General features: G+C 45.5%; 1 protein-coding gene across 1 annotated transcript; it reads right to left on the bottom strand.

The window, feature by feature from the left end:
* Positions 1-1389: 1389 nt before the first annotated feature.
* On the bottom strand, positions 1390-22250 carry me3 (malic enzyme 3, NADP(+)-dependent, mitochondrial). Its single transcript, XM_056424651.1, has 15 exons — positions 22150-22250; positions 14632-14864; positions 12223-12356; positions 11323-11472; positions 10769-10844; positions 10510-10671; positions 10263-10366; positions 10075-10184; positions 9105-9202; positions 8844-8957; positions 5222-5327; positions 4548-4690; positions 3679-3852; positions 3481-3579; positions 1390-2573 (listed from the first exon to the last, which is right to left on the bottom strand). Exons 2-15 carry the CDS (start codon positions 14857-14859, stop codon positions 2412-2414), a joined length of 1860 nt encoding a protein of 619 aa, XP_056280626.1. The 5' UTR covers positions 14860-14864; positions 22150-22250; the 3' UTR covers positions 1390-2411.
* Positions 22251-22293: the final 43 nt, after the last annotated feature.

Here is a 22293-nt window from a genome sequence, read left to right as displayed (position 1 = left end):
TTAACACCAGAATTCGCAGATCCGCCCATTCCCTTTTGTTGTTGTTGCGTATTGTACCTTTTCCCCTTGATTGAGTTGCTAAGGGCGAATGAAACAACATAACCAAAAGAATGACATTTAGTTTAGATGAAATACCGATCGCGTTTTCAGCCTATATACGTTGTTTTCTAAATGTTTGAATGTGGAGTACGTGTGATCGAACACAATATTGTTGACACCAAAAAGCTACATAAAAAAGCTACCCTTATACTGTAGCTGCGAGGGTGGAGTGGCACTATATGACATTGCGTAATCACTGCCAGAAAGCAGGTCGAAGTACATCCGCCCCGGAGCGGGCGGCTCCAGAATCTTACATAGCGGAGTTATTTCCCCACAGACCCCCGATGGCAATAGCGGAGACGCAAATCGCCATATTAAGTCATTGTAGCGGCACAATTTTTTTCAAGCTGTTATTTTAAGGTACAATTGTTACATAATGTTACTTTAACTGAGGGTTTTACGTGAATTAATAACAGGAAACATGGCAACTTTATTTCCTTCACCCCAAAACTCACTTCTCTCCACAACTCCTCTCTTTCCGTCTCCTCCTTCACAATAAAAGCCCCGCACCAGCATATTGAAACTTATTGAGGATCATCTTTTTAGCTTTTATATCCTCATCCTTGACTTTTTCCTGGTGACTCCTCTAGCGTCAGCCTTCAGACTCTTCAGCGCTCACACAGCTCCGGTAAATGCACATCACTTCATGACATTAGTGGTCTTTGTTGATTTTAAGGCTTGGCCTTTAAGTACATCTGCAACATCAGCTCTTTTGTACAAATGGAAAACCTATTTCAAATGTTCAATTCTGAATAATGTGCCTATTTCCTATCCGATCCTCTCTGATTGGAGCCAGACTCTTGGGAGACTGTCAGAACTCATAAGAGCAGAGTTGATGTCATTGTTTGCCAATATTTGTGATTGTCAAATGTCAAAACGTGTGCTTTTCTAACTGTCCATACGAGCAGTTCATGACGGTATTTAGTCATTTGATTATTCCAACTAGCAGTGATCAAGCATATAATATTTCTATCACTATGGGTGTATGATAAGTCTGAGGATTAATCAAGATCATAAACTGGTGATGCATCTCTTATGCCGTTTCCTGATATTAAAGCCTGTTGCACAGTACAATAAACAAACCTGTTAGAACGACAGCATTACGAGTCACTCAGTCTCATGAATGTCCAGTTTAATTAATTGTAATTTGTTCTTCATTTAACAGGGAATGATCAAGTTAAGATTAAGATCTTTTTCAGAGATGCTCCATAAGAACATGTACAGCAATACAACACTGCTTCCTAAAGAACACACACGTATTTTTGCAGCTAAAACGCCATAAATCAGACATATTTTGAAGACAATTTTATTAAAAAACTTCAAACATATCTTCCAAATAGTAAAGCTTGCAGAATATCATGTCATCTCGAAGTAAAATATACGATACAATTCATCAGTAACTTTGGCAAAAACACCACGACAGGAGGAGCGCTGTACAAAACCAAAAGAGAAAAGACACCATTGTATACAAAAAACATCCTGATGGAGACACTTGATCCCCAACAATGCCTCCTCGAAACAGAAGTGCCATTAAGAATAACAACGATTCAACCAGAGATGGAGAAGCCGATCGGAGTGTTTCTCCGTCTCGTGTGCAGGCTGAAACATGTGACCTGATAAATAAGGAGTGTAAAATACGCAGAAGCAGCTCCGGGGACGAGCCGAATCGGGCTTCTTAGAAACAAGCCCAACAAAAAGAATATGGAGCAGTGTGTGAATCCTGAGGCCACGCAGGAAGAGGCACTGGGAGTGTCAGCTCACTGGTGTCATGCTTCTAAAGCTTCATCATGAGTCCCCTGTTGATTTGTGGCCAGACAAGAGGACGCCTTGTGCGTTCATGTTCACCACTGCATTGTTATTTAAGCCACTGGCTTCAGTTCAATGAGTCACTGCTTGGCTCCGCCCTCTTCTACTGTTGGGGAGGGAAAGGTCTCGTCTGTGCTTTTAATTTTCCCTTTCCGCTACAGAGCGCTACATACGGCGACGTCTCGGCAAGATAATCTGGTGGACGGAGTGTAGTTCAACTAGCAAAGTTATAGAGGTCACGCTGAAGATAGTTCATGTGCTGTTTGTAAGTGTGGCTATGAAACATTTGACTCAGTCAAGACCTTCAATCAAATACAGAGGAGTGAAAACTAGAAATACAGTTCCGAAAGAGCAAAATACAACTATAGACTTACTAAAATGTATAAAAGGAAGAAAAAAATGACAGAAACAAAAAGAGAAAGCAAAAAGGAAAAAAAATCGTCAACATTTCTGAACGGAGGCAAAGCAGAAATTGTGCATTACGCTGAGTCAGCGTATTTACGTGATCACACATCCTGGACTTTCATGGCGTCCTGTGGCCAGCTGTAGGTGTCCAGAGCGAAGGAGTCGTAATCCGGACTGTAGATGTGAGACAGCACAAACGCCTCCTTGTCTTTGGGCTCAGGGTACAGGGACGCCATGTTGTGCGTGTATGCGTAGTTGACAATCTGCCAGAGACGGAAACGGGGGGAAAGAGTATGGAATTGTTATTTTATTAATATAGATTTCTTACTACAATGAACAAAGACCAAACTTTTTTGGGTTATTTAGCAGGAAAAAAATTCAGTTTCACTGTTAAAGTGGAACTGAATGAAAAAAAGTGATGTCACGTAAATTAGAATCTCGTGTCAATCAGATCAGATCAACAGTCCTGATGAAGAGTTAATGAGTTAATGAGTATTAAGCTCTTCATAAATAATATTTAAAAGATTTTATTTATTCAAGACTATTTAGAGTTTTCATTTTCCTAAAAGACTTTGTTGCTAAATACAATAAATATAATTGTAAAAAAATATTAAATTAGCTTTAGCAGGCACATATATCTGCATTAAATTAAGGAATACAAATCCATTCCTGAGTTTTAAAAACAAAATCCTCACATCTCAATCACAGTAGTTACTCACAACATTTACACATACTGTTGTATTCTGTCTTTTCCTGTGCTGCTTGTTATTGTTTTATGTTTATTATGGTCTGTCAAGGGACGACAGATGCAAATTAGCTGCAACTACAATCTGGTACAGTGCATCAAATGGTGACACATATGTTTTAACTGTATATGGTCCCTTTTAAATAAAGATATACAATAAATAAATCACAATAAAACACCTTCAGCTAAACCAAGTGTAATTTGAGACGTAATCTTTGAGTAAATCAGAATTAATAACATTTCCAGGCAGTCGTAGAGACCTCTTGACTTTTATTGTACGTAAACACAAACACTTCAAGGAGGAATAATGAATACGATTTAGTTGATCCAAATATGTAAACTATCCTGCTCCAATATTTACCATCCCATGATATTTGAAACTAAAGTTACTAATCCCCTGTGAGGATTGAGGGCCGATCACTTACCTTCACTGCGATCTTGAAGGACACCTCTCTGATGGTGTTGAGAGGAGGGTACAGCCTTCCCTCGGCCAGGTGCTCCTCTGTTACCATGTTAGCGATCGCCTGAAACAATGAACAGGTGATACCGAGTTGGAGGGAAGTGCAGAAGAGAATTAAAAAAGAAGAAGAGGGCCATAATGGCCAGAAATGTGAAGACAATACCTCGGCCGTGAGGAGGAAGATGTCGTCAGATATGTGGCGCACTCCGCAGGCAATGACACCCAGAGCCACTCCGGGGAAGACGTAGGCGTTGTTTCCCTGGCCGGGGTAGAAGGTGCGTCCGTCAGGCAGAGTCACTGGGTCGAACGGACTGCCGCTGGCGAAGATGCCCCGACCCTGAGGGAGAGGAGGAGAAATCCCTGAGAGTGAGTCACTTCTGTAAAAGGCAACAGAAAGATGTGTTTCTTATTTGAGATAAAGATAACATAAAGATAAGATGTGGATTTGATTTACACTGCTAAAACGTCGAGAAACATTTCTGGGACGGCAGATTGATGTAAAAGTGTACAGGGACGTTGTGGAGCCAGCCACAGCCACACACACAAAGTTAGAGTATGAGTTGTATCGGCGACAGCTGATCAGATAAAACATGTGATCGGTTTATCGCTTCGCTGATACATTCTTCCGGAGCCTCTAAATGTTTTGCTCGGTGTGTAGACGGTGCGTAAATAGAGAAATGTAGCCATAAAAGCACAGAAAAAGATAAACACGTGTAAAATAACAGATGATGTTGTTGTTGCATCTCAAGTGCACACAGTAGTGCAGTGGGTACAGTAAGTATTCAGACCCCTTTAAATGTTTCACTTCGTTTCATTGCAGCCATTTGCTCAAATTAAAAAAGTATGAACATGTGATATTTCAGTTTTTCTTTTTTAATAAATTCGCAAAAAATTCTACATTTGTTTTTTTCAAGATGGGCTGCTGAGCGACATTAATGGGAAATAAAATTAACTTTTTTAATTTGAGCAAAATGGCTGCAATGAAACAAACAGTGAACATTTTCAGGGGTCTGTATGCTGGCCGACGGTTACCTCTGTGAGCTGGTAGCACTGCTCCGCGGTGCACTCCGCCTTGCTGGTGGGGTTACTCAGGGCAAAGATGATCGGCCTCTCGTTGAAGGCCGCCATGTCTTTGATAATCTTGTCGGTGAACGCTCCAGCGATAGCGGCGACTCCTTCATGTTCAGGAAACACAACACGGGGACACCGCATCAACAAAACAGGACTTGAACGTCACGCGCTCCACAGAAACAATGTGAATTAAAAAGGTGCAATTTCAGACCACATGGGTCGATTACTGTCAAGCAAAAAAATATATATATATCTCCAAATTTTAGGTTTTTTAAACCAATGGAAGTTTCTACTATTAATAATTGTCTTATGATTTCTTCTTTTATCTTGAAACAATGCACATCGCAGTGGTGTAACGGCTTTGATTAAAAAAAGGTGAAGAATTTGTTCCAGTTCATTACACATGCACTATTTGACTTTAGACCTAAGAACTTATACATCAAAAGTCTTTTAGAGTCGGTTGATTTGTGTTATTGTGCCGAGCAAACGCTGGAGGGACAGGAATTCACCTTTTATAGGTATTTCAGTTTTTCCACAACTGTTAACCATAAATGGATGAAACAAACAGTTATAAAGAGGTTTTATTTTAACACCATTAAAAAACAACAACCATGGGTCCTTCCAGGTGGACTCACCTACGATCACAGTGGGTTTGATGGTGTACACCACCTCCTCCAGGGTCTTTATGTGAGCGTGATCGTGAGCGAACTCCAGCTTCTCGTGGTTGAGATTGCCTCGTCCCTAAATGAGTAAATTGTGAATTTTGTTGCCGTTTAGTGATTAACACAGTCGATATCTTGCAAAGCAAAGCAAGATAGATACTTTATTAATCCCCATGGGGAAATTTGTCGGAGCAGTAGCAGCACCAATAAACTAAACACACGAGAATAAAAAAAATAAAATATAAAGAATAGGGATGAAAGCTATAGATGTATACAAGAAGTATACAAAGTAAAATATAAAATAAAATATATATATACAACATATATGCATACACAATACAATACTAATGACTCAAATTAAATTAAATATAAAATATAAAAATATTAAATATAGACAGTGTGCAAAATGCAAAGTGTGTGTATGTGTGTAGCGTAAATGAAAATGAAATGTGTGAAGTGCAGATCAACATAGTGTGAATATGGAGTTACTATTGCAGTTATTGCACTAGGATCTGGCAAGAGGTGAACTGTTATAGAGCCTCATAGCCGCCGGCAGGAATGTTCTCCTGTATCTGTCCTTGTGGCAGCGGAGCGTGAGGAGACGTCTGGAGAAAGTCCTCCTCTGTCCCTGTAGGACAGGGGTGGCCAACCCGCGGCTCGCGAGCCTCATGCGGCTCTTTAACTAGTTTCATGCGGCTCTTCAGGAGCTGTCACATGACATGCGTCAAAAATGCTTGGCTGGCGCTGTCATTCACTCCCCCTACAGCTAGATGGCACACTGACCATGTAAGCCTGGTTGAGTGACGTCAAACGAGCGACGAGAGAATCTTTGGTGTGCCATCATTTGTGTTGTAAACAATTTCCGTCAAGTTACCTCTTGAAATGGCAGGGGAAAAAAGCACAGCCAAACGAAAATATGAAGAAGAACACAGGACGTTTTTGCCAGAGTGGGAGAGTTTATATTTTTTTGTTAAACGTAATGGCAAGCCGATCTGCCTTATATGTCACGCAGCATTAGCGCATTTCAAAGCTTCAAATCTTCAGCGTCACTTCAGCTCACTCCACCCTAACATCGAACAGGAATTTCCAAAAGGGACGGAACTTCGCAAGAACAAGTTGGTCGCTTTGAAAAGCCAGGCAGAAAAGCAGGTACAGTTTTTCATCATGTTGGTGTGTGACATTTACAATAAATCTGGCTGATCAGAGGTGTGTGTGTGTGTGTGCGTGTGCGCGCGCACACATATGTGTATGATGTGGCTCTTTGCGGTAACACAGTAAAAAATGTGGCTCTTAGTCTCTGACTGGTTGGCCACCCCTGCTGTAGGAGGTGGTGGAGAGGGTGGTCCGGGTTGTCCAATATGGACACAAGTTTCTTCAACGTCCTCCTCTCCACCACCTGTTCCAGGTGCTCCAGCTGGCAGCCGATGATGGAGCCAGCCTTCCTAACCAGTTTGTTAAGACGGCTGGTGTCACCGGCTCCGATGCTGCTCCCCCAGCAGACAATGGCAAAGTGCAGCACACTGGCGACAACCGACTGGTAGAATAACTCCAGCATCTTGCTGCACACGTTGAAGGATCGAAGCTTTCTCAGGAAAAAGAGTCGACTCATCCCCTTCTTGTACACAGCGTTGATGTTGGCCTTCCAGTTCAGTCGGCTGTCGATGGAGACGCCCAGGTACTGGTCCTCCTCCACCATGTCCACGTCCACTCCCAGGACACTCAGAGGTGTAGGAGCTGTCGCCTTCCTCCTGAAGTCCACCACCATCTCTCTGGTCTTGGCCACGTTCAGCCGAAGGTGATTCTCATCGGCCCACTTTACAAAGTCGCTCACCACTGCCCTGTACTCCTCCTCCCGTCCATCCCTAATACACCCGACCACTGCAGAGTCATCAGAGTACTTCTGCAGATGGCATGACTCCGTGTTGTACTGGAAGTCACTGGTGTACAGGGTGAAGAGGAAGGGAGACAGAACAGTTCCCTGTGGGGCTCCAACATCACTGACCTCCAGACAGCACACGGCCCATTCTGACAAACTGTGGTCTGCCTGTGAGGTAGTCAGTGATCCAGGAGATGGTGGACGCGTCCACACCGGCCACCCGCAGCTTCTCACTCAGCAGCAGTGGCTGGATGGTGTTAAATGCACTGGAGAAGTCAAAGAAAGTGACTCTCACAGAGACACCGGTTCCTCCTGTAGGAGTCCTTGCCCTCCCTGAGCTTCACCTTCAGGTTGCGCTGGGCTCTCCTCAGCTCATCCCTGTCCCCAGACCTGAAAGCAGCTTTCTTCATGTAAAGAAGCGCCTTCAGGTCCCTGGTGATCCAGGGCTTGTTGTTGGGGAAGCAGCGCACAGTCCGTGATGGGATGGTGGTGTGTTCACAGAACTTGATGTATTCCGTGATGCAGTCGGTCATACTGTTGATGTCCTCCCCATGCGGTCCACACAACACATCCCAGTCCGTTGACTCGAAGCAGTCCTGCAGAGCGTCGTCAGCCTCCAGAGACCACCTCCTCACAGTCCTGGTGGTCACAGGCAGCCTCTTCACCAGAGGAACATACCTGGTGTCAGCCGGACCAGGTCATGATCAGACCTGCCGAGGGGGGAAGGGCAGTGGCACTGTATGCATCCTTAGTATTAGCATACAGCAAGTCCAGAGTTTTATTGTTCCTTGTTGGGCAGTCTATGTATTGATGGAAGGTTGGCAGAGCTTTATCCAATGTGGTGTGGTTAAAGTCACCAGTGATAGTCATGAATGCTCCAGGCTGATGATTCAGCAGAGCAGACACAGTGGAGTGGACGGTGTCCACAGCTTCCTCAGCGTCAGCTGATGGTGGCACGTAAACGACAACTACAATGGCGGACGTGAACTCCCTCGGCAAATAATAAGGGCGCATCCCCACGGCCAGCAGTTCAATGTTCGGCTACAGAAGCGCTCCTTCACACACACATGGTCGGGATTACACCACCGTTCATTCACATAAACAGCGATCCCGCCCCCTCTCTTCTGCCCACCCGAACAGTCCTGAAGCCGGGTACAGTCGCGCTGTGATCCGGATAGTCCGCTTGCAGCCACGTCTCAGTAAAACACAAGAGGCTGCTCTCACGGAAGATCCTCTGTCATTACCAGCGCGCCGAGCTCATCCGTCTTATTCGCCAAAGACCTCACGTTCCCCGTTATGATCGCCGGTACCGAGGGTTTGTATCTCCTCGTTTTAGCCCTCCTCTTGGCACCCGCCCTGCAGCCGCGAGCTCTTCTCCGTAGCTCCACGGGGATCACAGGTCTGTCTCCAGGCAGAAGCTGCGGCCTGCACAGCGCGATCAGCTGAGCGCGCGAGTAAACAACGGTCCCAGTCATTGTTTGTTGTGGCTCTCCGATACACACGACAAAGTGAACAAAAGCCACGGGAAAAGTTGCGAAAAAAGTAGTTACTGTCCATTGTCCGACCGTAACTTAGACCAACGTGAAAGAAAAGGAAAAGAACGAGAGGAAAAGTGGAAAAAAAGACAGTAAAATAAAAAGCATATGGGCAGCTACTGCGACAGGCAGCCGTTGGCACGGCGCCATCTTGCAGGAGACAAGAGACAGATGCACACTTTACCTTTACAATGAGACCCTTTGAGTCCACCATCCAGATTCTCTTGGCAGCTTCTTCCCTACTTATTCCCTCTTTGGCCATCGCCATCATGAGCAGGTGAGCGATACCCAGAGCAGCCTGGGAAAAGAAGAAAAAAAGAAAAATGTAGTTGAAAAAAAGAGGATAATTTGACCTCGGCTAGTTTTAAATGAGTCAGCCGAGTTGAGTGTTATTTCTTAGGGATTACAGAACAGAATAAAATTCAGTGGGCGGAAATCTTCTGACCTCGCCCGCACCCTGGAAAACAACGGTGTGGTCTAAGAGCGTGTTCTTGGTGATCTTCAGAGCAGCTAAGATCCCAGCAACAGCGACTGAGGCCGTGCCTGAAGAGAGGAAAGAAAACTGTCATTTAGAGCGGTGGTTTTCAGTTGTTTGGCTTGTGATATAAAAATAAGTAAATAAATAAAAAGGTAAATAAATTATCTTATTGTGGCCGCTTGTCACTGCATATTTCTACCAGTTATGTAAAAAGTCTGAAACAATAATATTATTTTGTGGTCAGCCACCCCCAGTTGATTTAAATCTCATAAGAAAAATAAGACAGACGGATGGACATGTGCAGAAAGTGCATCATGACCATCCAGGTAATTTAAGAACAAAAATAATCTGTAATTCAGAAATAAAAAAATTAACTATTTTATCATTTGTTCAGTATTTTTACATTCCGATATTTCCATGTTTTATCATTTGTCAGGCTTCGTATTTACTGCCTCTTTCAGTAGTTGTAGCACATTAGTGTGTATTCTTTTGCTTTATGCGTGACGTCATCCTCACGCCAGCAGCAGTAGTACGAATGGGAGTAGTTACCAGAGGACTCCAGCAGGGGGAGCAAGCGGCTCCTTCATGGACACTTCCCATCCCCGGCACCATTAAACAAATCATCTGAGGAAAGTTTGCATCTGTGCAGCTTCATGCGAATGCGCTTTTACATAAGCAGGCTTTTATAAAGTAAATCTCGGAGGTGAACTGACATCTTGATTTCTTACTAAAGATGCATGCTCCCTTAGAAAATGTCATCACAAAATGATCTGTGTCAGTATTTATGATCAGACGCATGCAAGCGCTACTGACGCTGTTATTTCAAGGCTCATCTATGTCTTAGTGAGAGTCGTAAAAATGTGTTCAGTTTAAAGACAAAAAAGACATAAATATTGTGTGTAAAAAGCCGCCGTGATGGCTGAGAGAGTTCGAGTACCCTGGATGTCGTCGTTGAAGGTGCAGAATCGACTCCTGTACTTGTTGAGGATGCGAAAGGCGTTTCTGTTGGCGAAATCCTCAAACTGAATCAGGCAGCTCATCCCGTACCTGCAGAGCGACAGCGGGACACGAGTCAGACATCAGGGTTCGCTCGCACCGTCTTCCGCCCTTTGTGTTTCTCCTCACTTGTCCGTCACCGCCTGCATGAACTCGTCCACCAGATCGTCGTACTCCTTCCCTCGGATTCTCTTGTGCTTCAGTCCGATGTACAGGGGATCGTCGAGGAGCGTCTGGACCAAAGATATCACTCGATCATTTTATGAGCGACAACTTGACATTTCCTTCCTGTTTTATGGTTGAACTCCTCCGATACGCCCCATCGACCGATAAGAGTCACACAGGACGTGCGGCGGCTGCTGATAACACCGCACACCTGGTTGTCAGTGCCGACGTCCAGCAGCACAGGGAGACACTGCTGTGGCTGGACACCCCCGCAGGCCGTGTAGAGCGCCAGCTTCCCCACAGGAATGCCCATGCCGTTGGTTCCCAGGTCTCCCAGGCCGAGGATACGCTCCCCGTCTGTCACCACTATGGCCTGCAGGAGCACACACACATCAGTTGTATATGTATCGTACCGTGTTAGGTTCCCAGGCCTGGTGTGTGTGTGTGTGTGTGTGTGTGTGTGCGTGTACCTTGATGTCTTCCTCGGGCCAGGAGTTGAGCATGGTGGCGATGTGGCCTTTGTCGTGGATGGTGATGAACAGTCCTCTGTGAACAAGAAGGTTTCCAATCTTAAAATGGTGCATCATCAAGTCAATACTGCTGCCCTGTAATGTGTCCTGATTGGAAATGATCCAAGACCAGAGTGACAGGTCAACATTGATTTTGGTAAAAAAATAAGAATAAAATCCAATCGATGCATCATTGCTTTTATTATTTTAATCCCCGTACAACTGACCTCAATGTATCCGCTTTTTGAGACACAGCTGTACACATATTAAACAAATAATGATTAAATCACTTCTTTGTCTTTTCCCCGACAATAACAATTAAATTCAGATTTAACCAAAACGTGTTCTATGTGATGGAGTTACTCAAACCAGTTTCACGTCTCAGCCAAACAGAGATGATGAGCAGAAATGATTGGTCGTTTCAAAACATGAGAAAATGGTCCGTCGTAAAGAATGTTAAACCAAATGTGAGGATGAAAAAAAGAACAAACACGTGTAGCTGTGGTTATTCTCACCGTGGTCTCCTAAAGGCGTAGCCATACTGTTGGCAGGCCAGGCCCACAGTGGGAGTGTACACGATGGGCATGAACTTCTCGATGTCAGAGGTCAGCAAACGGTAGAACAACTTCTCGTTCCTGTCCTGCAGCGTCATTAGCAGGATGTACCTGAGGCGGAGAGCAAACAGCGACATTTTGCTTTTGTGCAAACCGTGTCTCTGATTTGTGTACATTTGAAATGGTGATAAAAACACGTCTGCGTGAACGACAGTGAGATAAGAGGCCCGACAAGCAACTGGTGTCCCGGGACAGAACCAAGCCAGAGGTGCTGCAGTTATCTTTCATGCGTCTTCACTACAAGGCCACTGGATGTCTTTCATGGGACGAGAAATAAACTTGTAATCATGTGACGACACCAGATGGTGCGCTGGGAAACAGATGTTTTTCTTATTTAAGAATAAAATGTCAAAAATCTAAACTTTTTTTCTTTGTACATAGACAATTCAAAAGAGGGAGATTTTTTTCTAAATAGCTGTGGTCTGAATATTTATACACTTTGCGTGTAGTATTTTCCACAATGGCTCTCTCTACCTTCCCCCCCCCCCCTCCAACATCTGCAGCTGTCTTCTTGAACAGCACCTCAGCATTATATATACAGATATTGCTGATAATATCCTATCTCTAAATATTAGAATATACTAGTAGGGTATTAAACAAATCACTTGAATTGTCTAAAAACACCTGCAAGGGTTTCCTGAGCCTTGACAAACACTCAGCTGTTATTTTTTTTTACTTGGTCTGAATCAAATTTATGAGATATTTTAATTGCATTACAGAAAATAAAGAACTTTATCACAATATTCTAATTTTCTGAGACAGTCCTGTATATTGTAAAAAGTCAGACTCGAGTTCCCTCACTTGTCCAAAGGATTGGAGCGTGTTTCGTAGCTCTTCATGACACGCAGCACTTGCACGTCCTGGGACAGGAAGCAGGGGGGCAGCAGGCCGTGGATGCCCAGCTGCAAGCGCTCCTCCAAAGTGAACGCCATTCCCTGCAACGTGGAAGGAAAAGCGGTTACACAACGCTGCGCCCACGGAAAGAGCTCTCACTAAATAAGAACTCAAACAACCCAGACCAGTGACTCATGGGTTAGTCATCCCAGAATGTGGTTGGTTGTGACTCATGCACGCGCCCGAATAAGGTGGTCTTAACATTTTTTTAATTACTGCCCATTTTTTGGAGGGGTATGGAAACACTGGGAATAAAGCAACATTTAAAAAAGTCAGAGCAATATTTTGTTCACTCAAAGCGGTAAACAAGACGTGGCAGAGCTTTTATTCTGGCGAGCAGCCTCACACACTCCTTCTTCTGCCTTCTAGTTATGCTGCCGCTCCTCGGCTCGACGTTGGCATTCTTTCAAGAGAGCGATTGGAGGGGAGCGTGATCTTTTAACCAATTTATTCTGTCCAATAGTGCGAGAGCCTGAGCTCACTCCCCTGTCAGCTTCATTTCTCTTTCCTCGTATCACTCTCTCCGTTTCCTCTCCGTTCTTGACCTACATTGGGAACCAACTGGCCTCCTCAGGTCAGCTTGTGTTTTTCTACTGTGGGTCTGTGGAAATATGTGAACATAACCGTGTCCCGGTAAATTATTCATGCTGGAGTGGATTAGATATACAGTTGCTAATAGTCTTACATCTTAAAATCATCACATCTACAGTTGCTCCACAAGCTGCATGTTTTCCATTGAGGAGTATTTCAAAGATGCGGCCGACCAACACTATACGGTACAGTAATAGATCTGCCTGCCAGATGGCAAGAATAAAAAAGGAGATACTCTGACACACTAAACCAGATTAACATCACACAAGGGCCGCACAGCAAACTTTCAAACTAGTCTAACGTCACAAATGTGAATGGAAATCTTTTCACATGTAAATGCGTTTAACAAGTGTGTGTGAGAACACGGTCAAAGAGAAAGTCACAGATTAAAAGAGATAAAATAAACCCATTAGAGCAAGAAGGTTAAGTAAACCCATGAAGATGGCACCCTCAAACAGTAGCTACTAAAACACTAAAGAAGAGGGAGAGACGGCATGTTGGTGGGGAAAGTAGAAACTGCTTAGTCTTAGTCATGGCTCCAATCCAAATGTTATGAATTACGACATAATAGCATCAATATAATCCCACGTGTTGCATTTAGATGGTTATGATTAGATTTAGCTTGACATTTCAGAGGTCACTGCAATCAGTTTGGTAGGTTTGCAGAAAGAAAGAGGAATGTGAATAGGGTCAGAAATTAATAACTGCAACTGTAATGGTGAAAAACAATTGTCATTTTAGGGTTGTTTAAAACAAGTAAGCAGTTACTCGATTTCTAACTGGACCGTTAACTGCTGACTGGGCGTCAGGAAGTGTAAGCTCCTCTCAACCCAAATCAACAAACTCAGCTCAAGGGTCTGTATCTGTCTGGATGTAGTGAGCAAGGCAGACAAAAACAAAAAAAAGTATTCCCAGTTTGGGGGGGAAAAAATGCAGTAAAACAAAAGAAAACCTAGATGAGTCACTTGGTGGAGGTTTGTTTTTCAGATCTGCAGCATATTTGGAACAAGCTTTTTTGAATTTTTAATATAACTGAAAAAAATCCGAGTGACTCCACACTGACTGCCAAATCATTGATACCGTTATGTGCATATGCAGTGCAATTGCCACAATTCTGGATACACAATTCAAAAGTTTCTAGGTGGTTTTCAACAGTACATTCCCATCAGGTCTGTGGCAGTCCAGTCCTCATTAGGGGCCGTCACACTCTGTACATGTGGTATACTACAAAACCACATCAGCTCCAGAAAGCTACCTTATGAATGGAAGGAATTGTAGCAGCTAAGAGGCCTTCAGAGAAGCTGATATAAATAAGTTGTGCTGACAGGTCACACACCACGTGTGTGTGCAAGATCTTTTATAATACAATGGGAGGACAAGAGGCCGAGTATCCTTTAAGCTAAAATACCAACAATTCACTCGTCAAAATTAAATATTTTTATATATTATTTTGTAATATTAGTAAGACAAAACAAGGCATTTTCAGTATTTGCTTGAAGATCTAAATAAACGATTATTATTTTTTATAAATAAAAATCAGTATCTTAAAAATGCGTTAAAAAATGTAGTTGTATTCAGCTGTTTTGCAATGTCCATATACAACCAGACATACTGTACTTACATGCACCTATCTGCGGCCATGTTGAATGAAAGGAACCCGTTTGCAGGCATTTGTTTCCTAAACGACACGATGACGACACGCACCGGGCACACCGGAGAGCTCACCTTATTCAGGTACGGGTTTCTGGTGATGTCGTAGCCCCGCTTCTTGGTACTGACTCTGCCCTTCTGGCTCGTCCCGGAGTGGCAGACACGCACAGCCTGGAGAGAGGCCCTGGCGGCCGGCACGCCACCGGCGGGGTGACCGGAGGAGCCGGCGAAGACCCTCATGCCGCCCGCCGCCATGCGCCTGAGACACAGAGACATCGCGGCTCTTCCCGGGAGCGAGTTCATGCTGCCTGCGGACAGCAATATGCAGACAGTCGGTCACGTTCTGCTGCTGGTACAACTACTATCCCCACCTCCAGTGGCGTGCCGTGGGCCTTCAGTGAGGTCCTACACAGTCCCACCCGAATTAATCTACCTCTTATTACTGTCATTATGATGCCATATACTCTAGACCAGTGGTTCTCAAATGGGGGTCCGCGTACCCCTGGGGGTACGTGAAGGCACTCCAGGGGGTACGTGAGATTTTTTAAAATCAATTTAAAATTAGCATCCATTCAAAAATCCTTTAAAAATAGTTATTTCATAAATATTCAATAAAACACAAGTGTAAGTTCATAAACTGAATTGTATATTTAGTAGGCAATTTAATTTAATTATCCTAAAAACCCAGAGTCTCCCCCATATCAGGATGGTTTGACCCAACGTGGCACACGCTAACGGTCATGACCGGTCTATCACTGCCGGCTTTTAAACTCAAATAATGAAGTCGTGGTTGAAGCGTAGCAGCAATGCTGCTGAAAACACGGAGGGACAAGTGCCAAAGAAGGCCAAACCAGAGCCGGCAAAATCCCGTCAGTTTTCAGACGACTATGTTTTAATGGGATTTATGTCCACGCAGCGCCTCCGCTCCCATAACGCGCAGCGCGTAGGGCATCAAGTCCTGAGGGGGCACCACAAAATAGAACACGAGATATATTTAATCGCTCAGTCACTTATCAGGAAAAACTCCTGGAAGTGTCATCTGACCGTGGCCTCCAGATGAAGTTTGCCACATCCACACTCACACAGTTTTGGGTGTGTGTGAAGCAGGAGCACCCTGACCTGCCAGAAAGCTTTGGAGCAGCTACTGCCCTTTGCCTCCACATATTTATGTGAGGCCTCCTTCTCTGCAATGACTGTGATCAAAACAAAGCAAAGAAACAGACTGTGCCTGGAGAAGAGCTTCATCACAGCAGTGGCCTCCCTGCCACCAAGACTGACAAAGATCCTCAGTGAAGCACAAGCACAAGTTTCTCATTCAAATGTAAATGCTAAAGCATTCAGTTTAATGCAATGTTCAGTGTTGACAGTTTAATAAATCCGACACTGATGGCTGTGTATACTTTTTTTTTACCAAAGATTATTTGCGCTGGTTAGGGGGTACTTGGCTGAAAAAAGTATTTCACAGAGGGTACATCACTGAAAAAAGGTTGAGAACTACTGCTCTAGACCAGTGGTGGCTGGTGAATTTTTTTTGGGGGTGGGGGCGCAGTTGGGCGACGCGGTTTAAATAGCATTCAACAATGAGAAGAAAAGAGGTTTTGAGGAGAATATTGTAAAAAACTAAGCTTTATTTCAAGAACACAGCGTGCTCAACACGGTCCAATAACAACTATCAACACACTGTAACTTTGGGCATGAGAGGTTCAGAGCAGCTTTAAGGAACATTGGGTTGGGTTTCAGAGGTTTGCAAAATAAAAGAGTTTCACCCTCACATGAAAGAGGTTCAGAGCAGAAAGTCAAAAGTCAAAGTCAGTTTTATTTGTCAATTTTCCATATGTGCAAACATACAGAAGATCGAAATTGCGTTTCTCTTCTGTCCAACATAAAGTGAATTGTGCAACATAGAGTGCAAAAATAGTAAAAAACTTGTGAACATATAGACAACATAAAGTGCATAGACAACATAAAGTGCAAAAATAGTAAGAAACATGTAAACATATAGACAACATAAATTGTGCTAGCAGCATTCAGACATGTGAGTCTGAGAGAGGACGGAGTGGGAGGATGGGGAGAGAGTTCAGCTTCCTGACAGCCTGGTGGATGAAGCTGTTGGACAGCCTGGCGGTGTGAGCCCGGAGGCTCCGTATCTCCTCCCAGAGGGCAGGAGGCTGAAGAGACCGTGTGAGGGGTGGCAGGGGTCACTCACAATCGAGGTCGCTTTGCGGGTGATGTATATGTCCTGCAGGGATGGGAGGGGGGGGAGTGAGGCACCCATGATCCTTCCAGCTGCCTTCACTATGCGCTGCAGGGCGTTCCTGCTGTGGTCTGTGCAGCTTCCGCCCCACACAGTGATGCAGTTGGTCAGGATGCTCTCGATGGTGCCGCGGTAGAAGGTGCACATGATGGATGGGGGCTCCTGCTTTCCTCAGTTTCCGGAGGAAGTAGAGGCGCCTCTGTGCTTTCTTTGCCAGCGATGTAGTGTTGGCTGTCCACGAGAGGTCCTCACTGATTTCCACCCCCAGGAATTTGGTGCTGCTGACCTGCTCAATGTCCGCACCGTTGATGGTCAGTGGTGGGTGATGGGTGTGGCCTTTCCGGAAGTCAACAACGATCTCTTTGGTCTTGCTGTTGTTGAGCAGGAGGTTGTTGGCTCCGCACCACGTGGTCAGAAGGTTGACCTCCCTCCTGTAGAGGGTCTCGTCATCCTTGGTGATGAGACCTATCAATGTTGTGTCGTCTGCAAACTTGACCATGTGATTGGTGCTGTAGCTGGTTTTGCAGTCGTGAGTCAGCAAGGTGAAGAGCAGAGGACTGAGCACACAGCCCTGAGGGGCCCCTGTGCTGAGTGTGATGCTGCTCGAGGTGTTGTTGCCGACACGTACTGCTTGTGGCCTCTCACTCAGGAAGTCCAGCAGCCAGTTACACAGCGAGGTGTTGAGCCCCAGCTGGTCAAGTTTGCAGATTAGTTGTTGTGGGATGATTGTGTTGAATGCTGAGCTAAAGTCTATGAACAGCATTCTTACATAGGAGTCTTTTTGTCCAGGTGGGTGAGGGCTGGGTGGAGAGCAGAGCAGATTGCATCCTCCGTGGACCGTTTGGCCCGGTATGCAAACTGAAAAGGGTCCAGAGTGGGGGGGAGAATGGATTTGATATGCGACATGACTAGTCGTTCAAAGCACTTCATGATTATGGCGGTCAGTGCCACTGGACGATAGTCGTTGAAGCAGGACGGAGTGGATTTCTTTGGCACAGGTATGATGGTGGTTACCTTGAAGCATGATGGAACAACAGCTTGTCTCAGAGAAGTATTAAAGACATCCGTGAAGACGTCCTTAAGCTCCTCTGCGCAGTCCTTCAGCACACGACCAGGGATGTTGTCTGGACCTGTTGCCTTGTGGGTGTTGATGGACGAGAGAGTCCTCTTCACGCTGGCAGCAGACAGGCACAGAACCTGATCGTGGGGAGGGGGCGGAGTCTTGTGTGGACGAGTGCTGTTCTGTGCTTCAAACCGGGCAAAGAAGCTGTTGAGGTTGTTTAGCAGAGATGTTGCTGTCGCAGTTCTGTGGCGTGGGTTTATAGTCTGTGATGGTCTGAATGCCCGCCACAGGCTGCGTGTGTCTCTGCTGTCTTTAAAGTGCCGGGTTATCTTTTTGTGTAGGAATTTTTGCTTTCCTGATGCCGTGGGACAGGTTGGCTCGCTGTTTTCAGGTCCGTTTGTCCCCAGCTCTGAAGACCCTATTTCTAGTCCTCAGCAGCCGATGGACTTCCCCTGTTAGCCACGGCTTCTGGTTAGCCAGTGGTGATGGTCTTTACATGGGTCACATCATCAATGCACTTGCTAATGTAAGAAGTAACAGTGTCTGTGTACTCCCAAATGTCTGTGTGGTCGTTGTATGTGGCTGCCTGTTGAAACATTCCCCAGTCTGTTGAGTCAAAGCAGTCTTGGAGAGCGCAGGAGGCCCCCTCTGGCCACACCCGTACCTGCTTCAGAACCGGTCTGGAGGCTTTCACTCTGGGTCTGTATGCTGGTATTAGCATGACGGTGATGTGGTCAGAGAGACCTATGTGGGGGAGGGGGGAGGCCTTGTACGCTCCTTTGTGGGTTGTGTAGACCAGATCCAAAATGTTGTCTCCTCTTGTAGGGAAATCAACATGCTGGTGTAGTTTGGGAAGGACAGTCTTAAGGTTTGCATGGTTGAAATCTCCAGCAAAGATGGTGAAGCCGTATGGGTGAGCCGTCTGTTGTTCGCTGATGGCCTGATACAGTTCACCGAGTGCCGCATTTCTATCACTGTTGTTGGAGGTCGGGGATGTAAACAGCGACTAGCAGAATCGCCGTGAATTCCTCGGCAGATAAAAAGGACGGCACCTTATGATCATAAACTCCGCCAGTGGTGAGCAGTGTCTACATACCACGGCAGCGCCCGGCACCATGCGTCCCGGATGTAAACACATACCCGCCGCGAGTTTTTCCTCCATCAGCGAGGGCTCTGTCCGCTCGGTAGCATGTTAGCTCCTCCAGTCTCACAGCAGAGTCCGGGATGTTGTCGTTTAGCCATGTTTCCGTGAAGATAAGCACACAGCAGTTCCTCACGTCTCGCTGCTCCGTCTGCAGCAGTCTAATGTGGTCCATTTTATTGTCCAAGGATCGCACATTAGCCATGATAATGGATGGTATGGCTGGACGAGTTGGCCTAGCCGCTAGCCTAGCTCGGATACCTCCGCGCCTACCCTCTTCTGCTTCCTCTCACAACGCTTCGCGCCTCCTTTCTGGGGAGGAGTGGCAGTCGAGTCCGTGTGGTCGGTGTGGTCGAGGTCGGCGGTAATCCGTGCTCATGAGTGTTTCCGCTTGTTCAGCGTCCAGAGTGCCGTGTAGTTTGGTCCTGCCGATGGTTAACAGAACCTGGCGACTATATTTGGGTTCCGACGTAGACAGACGAGGCGAAGACGAACAATTTTTGGACGAACTTTTGCACAAACATTTAGAAACAGAACAAAACACAAAATGGTCAGGACAGAGAGGGGCCGCTGCGTCCGTGCGCGCCGCCATAGAGTCAGAAAGAGATCACATGTTACATTGGGTGACAGAGTTGACCCACGACTGTAAAGACAAGTAGCCTCCTCTCTTTAAAGTTGGCAAACTTCTCAATAACTCTCTGGTTAAAGTCAATCATGTCTGTAACCAGCCTGTTTCCATTATTCTTGAGGGAATGTGTCTGTTTTTCAGAACTTCTTCGTTGTGTTTTCGATGCCAGTTCGGTCTCCTTCGGCTGCTCTGCAAACAGGGTTAGCTTCATGATGTTAGCTAGTTAGCTTCATGCTGTTAGCTCGATAACTGCGGCAAGATTCGTGCTTTACACTTGTCTGCAGCTCTTTAGATCCCTCACCCCGTTGTAGTCCAGAGAGTTTCAGTCCCAGGACTTTGGAACAACAGACAGGAGAAACTAAACAGCGCATTACTCACTGAGCTCCAGCTGACAGCTCCGTTAGCTACCTGCTCCCGTAGCTCCGTGGAGCTCTCTGGCTGAGGGAAGATACTGGTCTCTGATCTGCCGAATAGTCCAGTCACGTGAAATAATAAAACGATGTCATTGGCCAATGAGCGCACATTTTTGTGCCCCAAGATTCACGTTTCATCCGCCAATGAGAAGCCGTCCTTGCCGAAACGACTGTGAAATGTTTTCTCGCTCCCGTACACACACATTGGGCCGGTGTCCCGAAAAAGGGGAGGGGCTTCTCGCCGTGATAATGAGTGGCGATATATTATATTTTTTCACATTAACTTAAGTGGTTGTTGACAGGCTGACGGTCTCCCACACACATTTAGCACGTCAACACGGTATATTTACTATTTAAATGATTTGGCATATAATGTTTTTTGACAGGATGTATTTTTTTTCTTCTTCTTTTTTTTTCCCCATCTCAAAATGTTAAGAGGGGCGGCGCCCTAGCGCCCCCTATGGACGCACCGCCACTGCTCTAGACACTATACAGTTAGACAGAGACGCAGGATAACCAAGCGTTGCGTCACCTTGAAATTGACATTTTTATTCAGAGAATTGCAGGGGAAGAGTGCAATACAGTCCAGTTCAACTAATAGGCAAGAACATACTCGAGTGCAACAGAGTTATATTAATAATATTCTTCTTCTATCCATTTCTGGTCCACAAACTTTGAGCTTTAAGTCCAACTTTTTTTTACAGTGTGTTCACTAAACAGCGCATTGTCACCCAAAGCAGTTTCACCGTGATGATGAAGATGAAAGTTCCTGTTTACCCAAACACATGACACAATTAATGAGTCTTTTCAATATTTTCCTATTTTTCTTCACCTTTCCGTTGTGCAGCTCCGTTGCCCTGCCGCTTGTTCGTTGATCTGTAGATCCGCTCCGTGTCCCCAAAAGTTTTCAAAGCACCATTGCTTGTAGGTGCCGAGCCGTACTTTGGTGTCTCGTTGCTGCCTTGGTTAGACAACTCAAGTTTGCAAAGCCAGTGTGGCTCTAAACACCAAATCGATCACTTGCAAATAGGCTTTCCCAGCAGTCCAGTGTGCAGAGCTTCTCGGAGCCTGTGAGCCGTTGGTAGCGCTCGTAGTTGGAACTTTGAAAGTGGCCAACGAACCCCTTCCCCGCCTGTGACGGGCTTTGTAGCGTCGGCGTCGGTCTTAAAGTTCGTTGAGAATGGCCTTATAATTATATCCTCGACCAAATCGATATCTTCTCCTCCTTCCGCCATTGAGGGTTGAAAAAATAGCTTAGTAGTACACGAATTAATTCGTTTATCAAATTCAGTTTCCTAGTTCTGAGGTTCTGCATATACCTGCCAATATTGGAAATCCAATCAAAAGACGTGCAGCACTACGCCTGCTAGCTGGCTCCTGTGCCGGTTCCGGGGCCAGCTAGCAGGCCTACAGGAGCCAACTCTAAAGCTGATTGGTTGACACAACATTTTCATTCCCATTCACTTGAAGCTACCAGCGCCCGCAATGTTGATTCTGAAGGCCTGAGGGCAGATTTTAGCCCCCTGGCAACACACGATGGCTGAATATGATTGGATAACAGATCTAACATAAAGACCAGCCCTCCAAATCTCAACCTGGGGCTGGAAGCAGTGCAACCAAGAGGAAAGCTATGAAATGAAGAGTATAACTCTTACTCTGGGGAATCATTGAATACATATTTGTGGGAACATTTATTTAAACATTTTTTATATTCTGATGATGTTTAGGCCAGCAGAGAAGGCCTTGCTGGCCCTGACGGCCCACCACTGCCCACCTCCACCTTCTAGTTCACAAAACACACCGAGCCGACCGCACAGATCGGGACGATTACAAGATCCTTGCCCGGACCACATCTTTTTTCCTCGGTTGTCATAACAACCAGTCATAGTGGCGATAAATAGTAAACATGTAATAAATAGAGTATGGACATAGTGATTCAGACGGTGTTTCCATTGTGTTCGTATTTGTGAGCTGTGAGCTCAGCTAGCTGCTGTTAGCTCGGCTGCTACTATCAGACGTAGTGTTTCTCTATGGGACAATCTGCGCACATGCTATGGCTAAGCTAGCGGCGGCTAACATCCAGCTCGTCTTTACCTGAAAACGGAGTGAAGCTGCAGGACGTCGGACTTCAATCTTCCCGCGAGACGCTTCTCTGCCCGGTGGTCGCGACTATGTAATCAGTGGAGTTTTGTGTGTGTGTGGGGGGGGGGGGGGGGATCGACAGCCAACAGCTGACCC

The sequence above is a fragment of the Pseudoliparis swirei genome, chromosome 2 (genome assembly GCF_029220125.1).
Source record: "Pseudoliparis swirei isolate HS2019 ecotype Mariana Trench chromosome 2, NWPU_hadal_v1, whole genome shotgun sequence".
Taxonomy (NCBI): Eukaryota; Metazoa; Chordata; class Actinopteri; order Perciformes; family Liparidae; genus Pseudoliparis; species Pseudoliparis swirei.
The sequence above is the reverse complement of the archived record's forward strand: the minus strand, read 5'-3'. Positions and strand labels throughout refer to the sequence as shown.